This window comes from Balaenoptera borealis (assembly GCF_965194805.1).
Source record: "Balaenoptera borealis genome assembly, chromosome: 3".
NCBI lineage: Eukaryota > Metazoa > Chordata > Mammalia > Artiodactyla > Balaenopteridae > Balaenoptera > Balaenoptera borealis.
In genome coordinates, this window is record NC_138866.1 from 154,413,126 (window position 1) to 154,428,603 (window position 15,478).

Genomic DNA, 15,478 nt, shown 5'->3' on the forward strand with positions numbered 1-15,478 from the left:
CTCTTAATACTGGCTTTTTCCAACTGTTGTATGATTTTTAAAGTCTATTTATATTTCTATTAGAGAACGTCTGTTTCCCCACAGTAGTGCTTAAGGTGGCCTGCCTTTGGCAGCTCTGGCAGAGACAGGACACACTGCCGGGAGGTCTGTGAGGCAGCTTCTCTTCTGCGTCAAGGGATGCAGTGGACATCTCACGTTCAGCCCTGTCTCCCTGGCCCTAGTGCCCACATCACTGCCTCAGTGAGAAAGCAACACTGCTGTCCCCTCCGTGTCACACATCAGTGAGGGAGTCGGATCTGATGAACCCCCCACACGTCCCCTGCTCCTTCTATCCCTTGGTGCTGCTTCAAGCCTCCCACCCTTAACTTTGCAGGAATCTTCTGCGCATTTTCCAGACAATGGTTTCTACAAGGTATTTCTCTCAGTAGATCTGTCCCTATCTATTAACTACTTCTCAGACATTCCTCAGGAATGCTGGTCCATCAATGGTATTTTTTACTGTTTACTCAGACTGTTATTATTTTTGTTGCAGCTTTTTTAATTTATATTTTTGTTATTTCATTGGGTTCCAATGAGTCCACCTTTCAAGTCATCTCCCAGAGTAAAATTTGGGTGATGCCACTTTCATTATTCTCAATACAAAGAGCAGCACCCTGTACAGTTTTGTTCTCCTCTCTGCAGGGTAAAAGATTCCATAAAAATAATGAAAAACTCTGTTCAAGAAGAGGGCATATGGTCACTAATTATTAGAGAAATGCAAATCAAAACTACAATGAGGTATCACCTGACACCGGTCAGAATGGCCATCATCTACAAACAATAAATGCTGGAGAGGGTGTGGAGGAAAGGAACCCTGCTACATTGTTGGGATCCCTCCTACACTCTACACTAAAAACAGAGCTACCATATGATCCAGCAATCCCTCTCCTGCACATATATCTGGAGAAAACCATAATTCGAAAGGATACATGCACCCCAATGGTTGTAGCAGCACTATTTACAATAGCCAAGACATGGAAGCAACCTAAATGTCCATCAACAGAGGAATGAATAAAGAAAATGTGGCACAGGGACTTCCCTGGTGGGTGCAGTGGTTAAGAACACGCCTGCCAATGCAGGGGACACGGGTTCGAGCCCTGGTCCAGGAAGATCCCACATGCCATGGAGCAACTAAGCCCGTGCACCACAACTACTGAGCCCATGCTCTAGAGCCCGTGAGCCACAACTACTGGGCCCGCGTACCTCAACTACTGAAGCCCACCTGCCTAGAGCCCATGCTCTGCAACAAGAGAAGCCACCGCAGTGAGAAGCCTGCACACCGCAATGAAGAGTAGCCCCCGCTTGCTGCAACTAGAGAAAGCCCCAGCACAGCAACGAGGACCCAATGCAGCCAAAAAATAAATAAATAAATTTATTTAAAAAAAAAAAAAAAGACGTGGTACATATATACAATGGAATATTACTCAGCCATAAAAAAGAACAAAATAACACCATTTGCAGCGACATGGATGGATTTAGAGATTGTCATACTGAGTGAAGTAAGTCAGAGAAAGACAAATATATGATATCGCTTATTGGAATCTAAAGAAATGGTACAAATGAACCTATTTACAAAACAGAAGTCCAGTCACAGATGTAGAAAGCAAACTTGTGGTTACTGGGGGGAAAGCAGGGGGAGGGATAAATTGGGAGATTGGGATTGACATATACACACTACTATATATAAAACAGATAACTAATAAGAACCTACTGTATAGCACAGGTTAGCACAATACTCTATAATGACCTATATGGGAATAGAATCTAAAAGAGTGGATATATGTGTATGTATAACTGGCTCACTTTGCTGTACAGCAAAAACTAACACAATATTGTAAATCAACTATACTCCAATTTAAGAAAAAAAAGAAGAAGGTATATGGGAAAGAAAAACAGAATGGCAAAACAATATACAAGGCTTAAATTTTCTTTATTTCCTCTCTCTCATTTCATGTGGACAGCACTGCTTATATGGTGTGATCATTTATAAGAAATTAACACAAATATAAACTTTTCTCCACAAAGAAAATTTTCAAAAGATTTTCCTCTCATCTGACTTAGAGATGCATCACTATTTTCCTTTTTTCCAAACCTAAAAGCCTAAAACCTGAAGCCTGCAATAAGAATTTATATCCACCAAATTTTATAAATGACTAAAAGCCAAGAAATTTCTCAGACTTAGCACAATGTAATATTAAATCCAGTAACAAAGTAAAAGAGAAAACAAAGATCCTAAATATAACTAGAAGAATGGACTCTCCCCCTCCCTGCCAGGATCATAATAAAAATCTTTAATAACCAGGAGGGATGAGCTGGCATATACCAGGTGAATATCAGGTCGGTACCCGCCCTACCCACAGACTCAGCGGGAGGACGGTGTCTTGTCCCAGAACTGAACCAGCTCCTAGAGAGTAATTTTAGTAACTTTAAAGCTCAGACTAGATCTCTGTGAAGCTAAGAGGTCAACTGTTAAAAACCATATGGCTCAGTAATGGTCCCCCTTTCTTTGATAGGAGATAAAGAAAAGGAATAAACAGGTCCAGATAATAATGGACCAGATTATTATGCAGAAGGAGTCGAGATATAAGGGAATTTTAAATGTCACTTCTCTTCTGTTTTAATATTTCTCAAAAATTAATATTTGTCCTGGGGTGGAAATACGTGTGTTCAAATAGTTCTCTGCTAGGCATGCACAAGAATACAGAGGTGCATCTACAACTCAGGTGGGGAGTACTGTCTTTGGGTACTCGTGATGTGGAGTATAAGGAGCCTCTGTCACCCCAAGGCACTGCTCTCCCCCAACCTGAGGTATTCCCCCACTGAATACCTCAGACTGTGGAGATCATTCCCCAGATATTTAGGAGAATGGCCTTTGATGACAAGGAAATAAAGTTAGGAAGTGAGCTGTAAGCACCTTGGATGCTTTCCCTTGAACTCTGGAGAAATCAATACTCGGCCTACAATGAAGTTTTTCTTTTCCTAATTCTTAATTCCATTTAATCATCCCTAGTGGGTAACTGGGGAGAAAATGTCTGCCTCTCTCCACTCGCTTCATAACTTCTCTAACAGCGTCGTGTTTTTATTTGCAGCCTTGGCTGACAGGCTTAAAGGGCAGAAACCCAGGGTCCACCCTCTCACTTTGTTATAACTCAGCAGATTTGGCTCACGACCAGTTTTGACCACGGTTCACTTGGGACAAACAACTCCCAAGCTCATCTACCACACCCATTTCTAATTTCTAGTGGAAAAGAACTCAATAATAACAAAGAATTGGGCAAAAATAATGAAGATGGTAAAAACAAAGCAGTTATACAAGAACAAAACTATCAACAAAAGTAATATCTAAAATTAATTCTAAAATATCAGCAACTGACAGCTACAACCAAGTCAAGATAACACTTAATGAGAGATAGCAAAGCATCCTTCCCCCAAATGAGGGGAATTCCAAACAAGGGTGTGAGAACAGGAGCCTTGAGATACTGCTTAGTATAGCAGGGCAGCTGACTTTAGAAGGATGCTGAGTACTTCTGAAGGATTCTTCAGTAAGTGCTAGTAATATGCTAATTTTTGTTTACGAGTACCAGACTTCGGAAACCTTAATAGCTCACTGAAAAGATTCATATTAATGGTCCTTAGTTGTACTTATAAATAATAATGTGTGTAACTGCCTACAATTTGCTCATTAAAGAAACCAAGGAAGGACTTGGATATCGGTCCCATCCAGTCAGGGAACTCTGTGAGCCGTGAATGGGCCACAGGTCACCATGGGAGAAACAACATCCTATAAGGGACTTTCCCGTCCTTTTGTTCCTGTCTTCAGTCCGTCTCTCTTTCTGGACTGGCATGTCCTCACTCAAATATGTTTTTAACCCCAAGAACTGGCATAAAAGCTGAAGTGTGACTCTGGGCAAGCCAATGACCTCATCTGTAAAGTTGGGGAGATACAGCCTGCACCTCACAGAGGGATATAGGGCCCAGCAAGGAACAAGCTCAATGAACAGCAGCTCTTCTTATTTCTGGAATCTGACTATTAGATGACAACTTCAATGGACGAATGGATACTGCATGGCCTTCAATAATTACTGACTCAACTGGGAGAAACAGACTTAGAAGCATGAAGAAAATGATATGACACTCTTTTCCCCTAAGATCCGTGTAAATGCTCCTGAAAGCACTCAATGCAAAAATCAAGGCTCTGGGGAGACCTTCAAGATGGTGGAGGAGTAAGACATGGAGATCACCTTCCTCCCACAAATACATCAGAAATACATCTACATGTGGAACAGCTCCTACAGAACACCTACTAAACGCTGGCAGAAGAGCTCAGACTTCCCAAAAGGCAAGAAACTCCCCACGTACCTGGGTAGGGAAAAAGAAAAAAGAAAAAACAGAGACAAAAGAATAGGGATGGAACCTGCACCACTGGGAGGGAGCTGTGAAGGAGGAAAGGTTTCCACACACTAGGAAGCCCCTTCACTGGCGGAGACGGGGTTGGGGGCAAGCTTTGGAGCCACGGAGGAGAGCATAGCAACCGGGGTGCGGAGGGCAAAGCGGAGAGATTCCCACACAGAGGATCGGTGCCGACCAGCACTCACCAGCCTGAGAGGCTTGTCTGCTCACCCGCCAGGGTGGGCAGGGGCTGGGAGCTGAGGCTCCGGCTTCGGAGGTCAGATCCCAGGGAGAGGACTGGGGTTGGCTGCGTGAACACAGCCTGAAGGGGGCTAGTGCGCCACGGCTAGCCGGGAGGGAGTCCAGGAAAAAGTCTGGACCTGCCTAAGAGGCAAGAGACCATTGTTTCTGGGTGCGCAAGGAGAGGGGATTCAGAGCACCACCTACATGAGCTCCAGAGATGGGCGCGAGCTGCGGCTATCAGCGCAGATGCCAGAGATGGGTATGAGACGCTAAGGCTGCTGTTGCAGCCACCAAGAAGCCTGTGTGCAAACACAGGGCACTATCCACACCTCCCCTCCCAGGAGACTGTGCAGCCCGCCACTGCCGGGGTCCCGTGATCCAGGGACAACTTCCCCGGGAGAACACACGGCGTGCCTCAGGCTGTTGCAACGTCATGCCAGCCTCTGCCTCTGCGAAGAACAGACGCCCTCAGGCGATCTAAACGCAGAGGCGGGGTCAAATCCAAAGCTGAACCCCAGGAGCTGGGCGAACAAAGAGAAAGGGAAATTTCTCCCAGTAGCCTCAGGAGCAGCAGATTAAATCTCCACAATCAACTTGATGTACCCTGCATCTCTGGAATACCTGAATAGATGACTCATCCCAAAATTGAGGCAGTGGACTTTGCGAGATTTTGTCTGTATAGTTTTGCTTTTACCATTTGTCCTAGGGGTCTGTCTGTCTGGTATTTTTGTTTGTTTGTTTGGTTGGGGGTGTTTTTAGTATAGTTTTTAGTGCTTGTTATCACTGATGGACTTGTTTTCGGGTTTGGTTACTCTCTTCTTTCTTTCTTTATTTTTATTACTTTTTAATTTTTTTATTTTTAATAATTTTTTTAATTTTTAATTTTTTTATAACTTTATTTTTTTCTTTCTTTTTTTCTCCCTTTTCTTCTGAGCTGTGTGGCTGACAGGGTCTTGGTGCACTGGCCAGGTGTCAGGTCTGTGCCTCTGAGGTGGGAGAGCCGAGTTCAGGATACTGGTCCACCAGAGACCTCCTGGCTCCACGTAATATCAAATGGCAAAAGCTCTCCCAGAGATTTTGATCTCAACGCTAAGACCCAGCTCCACTCAATGACCAGCAAGTTCCAGTGCTGGACACCCTATGCCAAACAACTAGCAAGACAGGAACACAACCCCACCCATTAGCAGAGAGGCTGCCTAAAATCATAATAAGGTCAGAGACACCCCAAAACAAACCAGCGGACGCAGTCCTGTCCACCAGAAAGACAAGATCCGGCCTCATCCACCAGAACACAGGCACCAGCCCCCTCCACGAGGAAGCCTACACAACTCACTGAACCAACCTTAGCCACTGGGGGCAGACACCAAAAACAACAGGAACTACGAACCTGCAGCCTGCGAAAAGGAGACCCCAAACACACTAAGTTAAGCAAAATGAGAAGACAGAGAAACACACAGTAGATGAAGGAGCAAGGTAAAAACCCACCAGACCAAACAAATGAAGAGGAAACAGGCAGTCTACCTGAAAAAGAATTCAGAGTAATGATAGTAAAGATAATCCAAAATCTTGGAAACAGAATGGAGAAAATACAAGAAACCTTTAACAAGGACCCAGAAGAACTAAAGAGCAAACAAACAATGATGAACAACACAATAAATGAAATATGTTCTACTTGTGGAACAATCAATAATGAAAGGACATATTTAAAGTGATGAAAGGGAAAAAGCTACAACCAAGATTACTCTACCCAGCAAGGATCTCATTCAGATTCGATGGGGAAATTAAAACCTTTACAGACAAGCAAAAGCTAAGAGAATTCAGCACCACCAAACGAGCTTTACAACAAATGCTAAAGGAACTTCTCTAGGCAGGAAACACAAGACAAGGAAAAGACCTACAATAACAAACCCAAAACAATTAAGAATATGGTCATAGGAACATACATATCGATAACTAACTTAAATGTAAATGGATTAAATGCTACAACCAAAAGACACAGACTGGCTGAATGGATACAAAAACAAGACCCATATATATGCTGTCTACAAGAGACCCACTTCAGACCTAGGGACACATACAGACTGAAAGTGAGGGGATGGAAAAAGATATCCCATGCAAATGGAAATCAAAAGCTGGAGTACCAATTCTCATATCAGACAAAATAGACTTTAAAATAAAGACTGTGACAAGAGATAAGGAAGGACACTACATAATGATCAAGGGATCAATCCAAGAAGAAGATATAACAATTGTAAATATTTATGCACCCAACATAGGAGCACCTCAATACATAAGGCAATTGCTAACAGCCATAAAAGGGGAAATCGACAGTAACACAATCATAGTAGGGGACTTTAACACCTCACTTTCACCAATGGACAGATCATCCAAAATGAAAATAAATAAGGAAACACAAGCTTTAAATGATACATTAAACAAGATGGACTTAATTGATATTTATAGGACATTCCATCCAAAAACAACAGAATACACTTTCTTCTCAACTGCTCATGGAACATTCTCCAGGATAGATCATATCTTGGATCACAAATCAAGCCTTGGTAAATTTAAGAAAATTGAAATCATATCAAGTATCTTTTCTGACCACAATGTTATCAGACTAGGTATCAATTACAGGAAAAAATCTGTAAAAAATACAAACACATGGATGCTAAACAATACACTACTTAATAACCAAGAGATCACTGGAGAAATCAAAGAGGAAATCAAAAAATACCTAGAAACAAATGACAATGAAAACATGACGACCCAAAACCTATGGGATGCAGCAAAAGCAGTTCTAAGAGGGAAGTTTATAGCAATACATTCCTACCTCAAGAAAAAAGAAACATCTCAAATGAACAACCTAACCTTACACCTAAAGCAATTAGAGAAAGAAGAACAAAAAACCCCCAAAGCAAAAGGAAAGAAATTATAAAGATCAGATCAGAAATAAATGATAAAGAAATGAAGGAAACAATAGCAAAGATCAATAAAACTGAAAGCTCGTTCTCTGCAAAGATAAACAAAATTGATAAACCATTAGCCAGACTCATCAAGAAAAAAGGGGAGAAGACTCAAATCAATAGAATTAGAAATGAAAAAGGAGAAGTAACAACTGACACTGCAGAAATATAAAGGATCATGAGAGATTACTACAAGCAACTATATGCCAGTAAAATGGACAACGTGGAAGAAATGGACAAATTCATAGAAAAGCACAACCTTCCAAGACTGAACCAGGAAGAAACAGAAAATATAAACAGACCAATCACAAGCACTGAAATTGAGACTGTGATTAAAAATCTTCCAACAAACAAAAGCCCAGGACCAGATGGCTTCACAGGCAAATTCTAACAAACATTTAGAGAAGAGCTAACACCTACCCTTCTCAAACTCTTCCAAAATACACCCGAGGGAGGAACACTCCCAAACTCATTCTATGAGGTCACCATCACCCTGATACCAAAACCACACAAAGATGTCACAAAAAACGAAAACTACAGGCCAATATCACTGATGAACACAGATGCAAAAATTCTCCACAAAATACTAGCAAACAGAATCCAACAGCACATTAAAAGGATCATACACCATGATCAAGTGGGGTTTATCCCAGGAATGCAAGAATTCTCCAATATATGCAAATCAATCAATGTGATACACCATATTAACAAATTGAAGGAGAAAAACAATATGATCATCTCAACAGATGCAGAGAAAGCTTTCGACAAAATTCAACACCCATTTATGATAAAAACCCTCCAGAAAGTAGGCATAGAGGGAACTTACCTCAACATAATAAAGGCCATATATGACAAACCCACAGCCAACATCATTCTCAATGGTGAAAAACTGAAACCATTTCCTCTAAGATCAGGAACAAGACAAGGTTGTCCACTCTCACCACTATTATTCAACATAGTTTTGGAAGTTTTAGCCACAGCAATCAGACAAGAAAAAGAAATAAAAGGAATCCAAATCGGAAAAGAAAAAGTAATGCTGTTACTGTTTGCAGATGACATGATACTATACACAAAGAATCCTAAATATGCTACCAGAAAACTACTAGAGCTAATCAATGAATTCAGTAAAGTAACAGGATACAAAATTAATGCACAGGAATCTCTTGCATTCCTATACACTAACAATGAAAAATCTGAAAGAGAAGTTAAGGAAACACTCCCATTTACCATTGCAGCAAAAAGAATAAAATACCTAGCTATAAACCTACCTAAGGAGACAGAAGACCTGTATGCAGAAAACTATAAGACACTGATGAGAGAAATTAAAGATGATACAAACAGATGGAGAGATATACCATGTTCTTGGATTGGAATAATCAACATTGTGAAAATGACTATACCACCCAAAGCAATCTACAGATTCAATGCAATCCCTATCAAACTACCAATGACATTTTCCACAGAACTAGAACAAAAAAATCTTAAAATTTGTATGGAGACACAAAAGACACCGAATAGCCAAAGCAGTCTTGAGGGAAAAAAACGGAGCTGGAGGAATCAGACTCCCTGACTTCAGACTATACTACAAAGCTACAGTAATCAAGACAGTATGGTACTGGCAAAAAACAGAAATACAGATCAATGGAACAGGATAGAAAGCCCAGAGATAAACCCACGCACCTATGGTCAACTAATCTATGACAAAGGAGGCAAGGATATACAATGGAGAAAAGACAGCCTCTTCAATAAGTGGTGCTGGGAAAACTGGACAGCTACATGTAAAAGAATGAAATTAGAACACTCCCTAACACCATACACAAAAATAAACTGAAAACGGATTAAAGACCTAAATGTAAGGCCAGACACTACAAAACTCTTAGAGAAAAACATAGGCAGAACACTCTATAACATAAATCACAGCAAGATCCTTTTTGACCTATCTCCTAGAGAAATGGAAATAAAAACAAAAATAAACAAATGGGACCTCATGAAACTTAAAAGCTTTTGCACAGCAAAGGAAACCATAAACAAGATGAAAAGACAACCCTCAGAATGGGAGAAAATATTTGCAAATGAAGCAACTGACATAGGATTAATCTCCAAAATTTACAAGCAGCTCATGCAGCTCAATATCAAAAAACCAAACAACCCAATCCAAAAATGGGCAGAAGACCTAAATAGACATTTCTCCAAAGAAGATATACAGATTGCCAACAAACACATGAAAGGATGCTCAACATCACTAATCATTAGAGAAATGCAAATCCAAACTACAATGAGGTATCACCTCACACCAGTCAGAATGGGCATCATCAAAAAATCTACAAACAATAAATGCTGGAGAGGGTGTGGAGAAAAGGGAACACTCTTGCACTGTTGGTGGGAATGTAAATTGATACAGCCACTATGGAGAACAGTATGGAGGTTCCTTAAAAAACTAAAACTAGAACTACCATACGACCCAGTAATCCCACTACTGGGCATATACCCTGAGAAAACTATAATTCAAAAAGAGTCATGTACCACAATGTTCACTGCAGCTCTATTTATAATAGTCAGGACATGGAAGCAACCTTAGTGTCTATCAACAGATGAATGGATAAAGATGTGGTACCGATATACAATGGAATATTACTCAGCCATAAAAAGAAACAAAATTGAGTTATTTGTAGTGAGGTGGATGGACCCAGAGTCTGTCATACAGAGTGAAGTAAGTCAGAAAGAGAAAAACAAATACCGTATGCTAACACATATATATGGAATCTAAAAAAAAAAAAAAATGGTTCTGAAGAACCTAGGGGTAGGACAGGAATAAAGACACAGATGTAGAGAATGGACTTGACACGGGAAGGGGGAAGCATAAGCTGGGACAAAGTGAGAGAGTGGCGTGGACATATATACACTACCAAATGTAAAATAGATAGCTAGTGGGAAGCAGTCACATAGCACAGGGAGATCAGCTCGGTGCTTTGTGACCACCTAGAGGGGTGGGATAGGGAGGGTGGGAGGGAGACACAAGAAGGAGGAGATATGCGGATGTATCTATATGTATAGCTGCTTCACTTTGTTATAAAGCAGAAACTAACACACCATTGTAAAGCAATTATACCCCAATAAGAAGTTAAAAAAAAAATCAAGGCTCTGACAACAATAAACTTATTATGAAAATATTTTTTGCATTTCACCTGAAATAGACAGGAGTAACAGCTATTTGGGCCTCACACCCGCTGAACAGCGAGGAACCAGCCATGGTTCCCGCAATGGACTGAACTGTGCCCCTCCTCCCCCCACCTCCTAACAACCCAGTGGATGTGACCCTGTTTAGAGAAAGTGTCTTCACAGAGGTTACTACGGTGAGGATCTCGAGATGAGCTCACCCTGGATTACCCAGGTGGACCCTAACTCCGATACAAGTGTTCTTGTAAGAGACAGAAGAGGAGAAGACAAGACACACGGACAAGACCACGTGAGGGTGCTGAGAGAGACTGAAGAGGAACCCAAGGAACCCTGGGGCCACAGACACTGGAGGAGGCAGGAAGGATTCTCCCCAGAGCTCCTGGGGGAGCGTGGCCCTGCCGACGCCTTTATTTCAGACTCTGGCCTCCAGAACTGGGGGAGAAGAAATTCCTGTTGCTTTTGGTGATCTGTTACGGCAGATCTAGGAAATACTGCGCTCTACTGCTTCTGTCCATCACTGACCATTATCTGAGGCCCCCAGAGCAGGCAGCAGCCGCACAAGCTCACATCTCCCTCGGGTAACAGGCCTGAGCTCCAGGTTCGTAAACAGTAATGATTCAGAACCAAACACTGCAAACACTCCTACTTACTAAACTTCTTAGAGAAGGAGCCAAGGAGAAGAGGGCTCCTGCAGGCTCCACTGATGCAGGTCTGGCTGCGTGTCCACTTCAGTTTCCATGTAAAATGGTCTGCAAGTGCTGTACTCCTTAAAGGATTTGTAGAGCCAGTCAGAAAGACAGAAAGGTATTGCAAAGAGGAAAGCGGATGAGCACAGATGGCCAAACTAGATAGAAGTGTGGGGCCAAAGCTCTGGCCCATTCAACCCTAACCTTCACTTAGACGGGCATAAGCTTTGCAGGTATGCAGTCTTCCCATACAGACTGTAATAGTTAACAGAGAGAGAAACACAGGGAGCATACACATCTTCCTAAAGGTCTTCACATAAACCTTTATATAAGCCATGAACAATGACCATGGTATGTCCTCACATCTTGTAAATGGACATAAGCTGGTGCACCCCAAGATCTGAATGCACTATTGATGTCGCCTGTGGGTTCCCACCAACCACTCTAGAGACAGACCCCATCCTCACATCTTCTAGCCAAATAATGGCCCCATCCATCTCAAATTCTCCACGTGCAGTTGCTAGGGCACTGGCAAAATGAAATGTTATCTAGAAAATAAACTCCAGAAGATGTAAGAGATAGATTAACCAGGCAGCACGATATTCTCCAACTAAAAAAAAAAAAAGACTATACATCTATGTCCCAAAGTACCACCCAGTGCCGAGTTGTGTAGAGTGTGCTCTTCACTTTGCCACTGGAGAAAGTAGATGAACATTTGCAAATCCGCTTACCATTGAGTGGAAATCCTGAAATGCTCATTTAAGACTGTGGGAAAGCTCAATGAAATCCCCCTCTTTCCAGGCTGTCTCTTCATAAGACGGTTTTTAATGCTGGTCCCAGGTCACTGCCTGCCTCAAACGTGAATCTCTAGAGTACAAATGTTACCGGGATTTCATTTCCTTGTGTTCTCTCTTCACAAACTCTATACTCGGGAAACTAGTTTCAGAAGCAGCACTCCAATGATAAGAAAGAATAAGCCAAGCTTCTTGACCTTGTGACCAATTGCTGCTAATATTCATGCCTAACAGCTCCTCAAACCTTATTTCCACATCTTGGTTTTTAAGTGTAACATGAAGAAAATTTCCTTGGGAATTCCTTGGCGGTCCAGTGGTTAGGACTCTGCGCTTTCACTGCCAAGCATGCAGGTTCAGTCCCTGGTCAGGAAACTAAGATCCTGCAATGCAATCCGTTCAGCGCGGCCACAAAAAAAAAGAAAAAAATCCTTAACTTTCTTTTCCAATTATGCATTAAGAATTCATTTATTCAACAGTTATCTTTTGCGAACCTATTTTGTACCAGACACTGGTTGAAGGGAATTTAGTAATCAACTAAACAGACAAAAGCCCTGGCCCCATGCTTACATTCTAGGGCGGGGGGAGAAGCGATATATATGAAAATTAAGTAAAATAGGCAGTGTGTTCGATACTGATAAGCACTCAGGAGAAAATCTGGGTGGGGGGTAAGACTGTTGGTGCTGACCTCTCTTTTTTTTTTTCTGTAAACCATCCATCTGAAAAGTCAACTTCAAATGTTACTGCTTCTTGCTTCAGAATAATGACATATTCTTGATGTATTTGCTAAAACTTTCTTCCATGGACATTTCTTAATTCAATCACTGTCAACTTTTACCAGCCTAGTCTTCCAGGTGTTGTCACTTGCTGTACATCAAATTAAAATATTTTGCAGAATAAATTTATCTTTTTTTAACAACTGGGCGGGAGTGGGGGTGTGAGGGGGGGTGGAGGAAGACAATAATATTTACTCAGCACCTACTATGCAGTGGGGGAGAGTGGCCAGCACTTTGTATTGACCATCACAGTTGGTCTACACATGGCCCCATGAGGTAGAGAATATTGCTCCCATTTTACAGACAAAGAAACAGATTCTCCAGTAACTTGTCTATAGTAACACAATAAGTGGCACAGCTGAAATTTGAACTTTGCTGGTCATAATTTTTGGTCTTACCTCCAAAATTCTCCACTATTGGGATTTTTTTTTAAGCTCCTTTCTCCTGGCTGCTCAATCCTTATGTTCCTTAGATCGTTATTCCATTTTGCCTTACATAGCAGACATTACTCTTCCCAATGCTTAAATGCAACTGAACTATGTTCAGTTGAATTGAATCAACCTCTATCAACTATATTAACCACGCATTTAATTGAAATAACCACTGAATACCACAATCACCGGCACCTTTTTTCTACAGTCACCACCCCTTTACTGGACCATTCCTCTTGTGACAGAACCGCACACCTAAGTCCCAAGTGGATGGAACGCCTGGGTCGCCACTGGGATTCCCTGTGACATGTTTACATGCTAATAAAACGCGATACAATCCGATAGATGATCCGGTGTGTACACCGGTTCCAGGTGACCCTAGACACCTTTCTTTAGGGGCGTTCTTCCCATTACCCCGAGAGCGGTTTCCAGGTGGGAGCACCGGACGGCCTACAGGTAAAGCCCAGTCACCGACTCCGCGAGGATGACCCCGCCGGCCGCGGACGTCCCGACCCGGATCGGCGGCCGATGGATCCGAGGCGCCGCAGGAAACGCACGGCGAGCCCGGCTGCACGTTCGGAGCCAGAACCTGCCGGCGCGGCGCCGGCTGCGGTCCCCGCCCCGCCCGGCCGCGCGCTCTCTGGTGACCGAGGGGGTTGAGGGCGCCCACCGCCCGGCCCCCGGTCCGTTGTCCCCCGCCGACCCCCGCCCCCGGGCCCCGCCCTCACCACAGCCTCCTCTTGAGCGGCAGAAGGCTGCCGCGGTTGGACGGCGTGACGCCGATGGCCATCTGCAGCACCGTCAGGTACTTCTGGTACTTCATCTTGTCCCCGCTCCGCTCGCGGCCCGGGCCCCGCCGCCGCCGCCGCCGCCGCCGGCACAGCCCCTCCAGGCGCCGCATAGGTCAGCCCTGGGCCATCCGCCGCCGCCGCCCGCACCTACCGCCCCGCGCCCCTACCGCCCCTGCCGCCCCTACCGCCCCTGTCGCCCCTGCCGCCGCCGCCGCCGTCGCCGCCGTGCGTCCGGCCGTGCGTGCCGGGTCCCGCGCCCGCGTGCGTGCGTGCCCGCCGCTCCCGCCGCCGCCGCCGTGCGTGGCCCGCGCCCTGTCGCCCCCGCGCTGCGCACCGACTGGCGGGGCTCCGGTCCGGAGCGGCGGGCGAGGCCGGCACCGCCCCGCATTGCCCCCCTCGCCCCGCCCATCCCGTCCTCCGCCCCGCCCCCGAGGCCTCGCTCCCGTCAGCGCTTGGTGGGAGCTCGCTTCCCCACCACCTCACTCCCGCAGAATCCCAACCACAACCTTCCAGAGAGGGAAAAATTACTATTTTGTATTTATAATTACCCCCGAATAGCTGTCACCGTCACTTACGCTCTACCCTGAACTGTGTGGACGCGTGCTGTGTATAAAATGCACGCGTGTCCGTGTGCTGTACGTGTGGATACTGCGTGTGTACTCGTGCGGGCCTCACTGGTGGGTGGGCAGGCGGTGGACAGGACCCTGAACCGTGCAAAACCATCTTCAAGGGGAAAATCAACATTGTTCCACGACCTTTAAAAATGTCCAAACATGCCTAGCTGTTCATTCATGGTTATAAATGTGTAGGGAAACGAAAAAAAAAAAAAAAGCAAACCAATCATTTGTTATGCTGTAAAGCATTACAAACATGGAGACTTGAAGTGTTTTATTTCTGTGTAGGAAAAACTTAACAAGAGTGGCTGGAACAGTGCTTGTCTTTTCCTGAGAGTTGTTACATGCCGAGAGAGCATCTTTTCTGTGTCTTGGCAAAGCGTCCTGTTTGGGCCACTTTCAACGTTTTATCCTCTGGGCGTTCCCCATCGCGGAGTGTGTCCGAGTTCCTTTAATGCGATGTCCTCTGGGACGTCCCCATCCTTTTGTCACAGCCGAATTTTTCATTCAAGTTTGCATTCAGTGCGATTCCCCCAGCGGCACATCTAAAGGCTCTGGAAAGGTGGCAACATCAG

General features: G+C 43.9%; 1 protein-coding gene across 5 annotated transcripts in view; it reads right to left on the reverse strand.

Moving 5' to 3' along the window:
- Positions 1–15,478, reverse strand: part of TJP1 (tight junction protein 1) — a 339,138-nt gene that overhangs the window by 239,267 nt on the left and 84,393 nt on the right. For 2 of the 5 annotated variants that reach the window (XM_082385992.1, XM_082385990.1), the window contains exon 1: positions 14,227–14,417. The exons of the other annotated variants lie outside the window; for them this stretch is intronic. In XM_082385992.1, coding sequence (XP_082242118.1) covers positions 14,227–14,399 — 173 coding nt within the window. In that variant the 5' untranslated portion in view covers positions 14,400–14,417. Of the gene's footprint in view, positions 1–14,226; positions 14,418–15,478 lie in introns of those variants that run through there. 5 annotated transcript variants of the gene reach the window in all.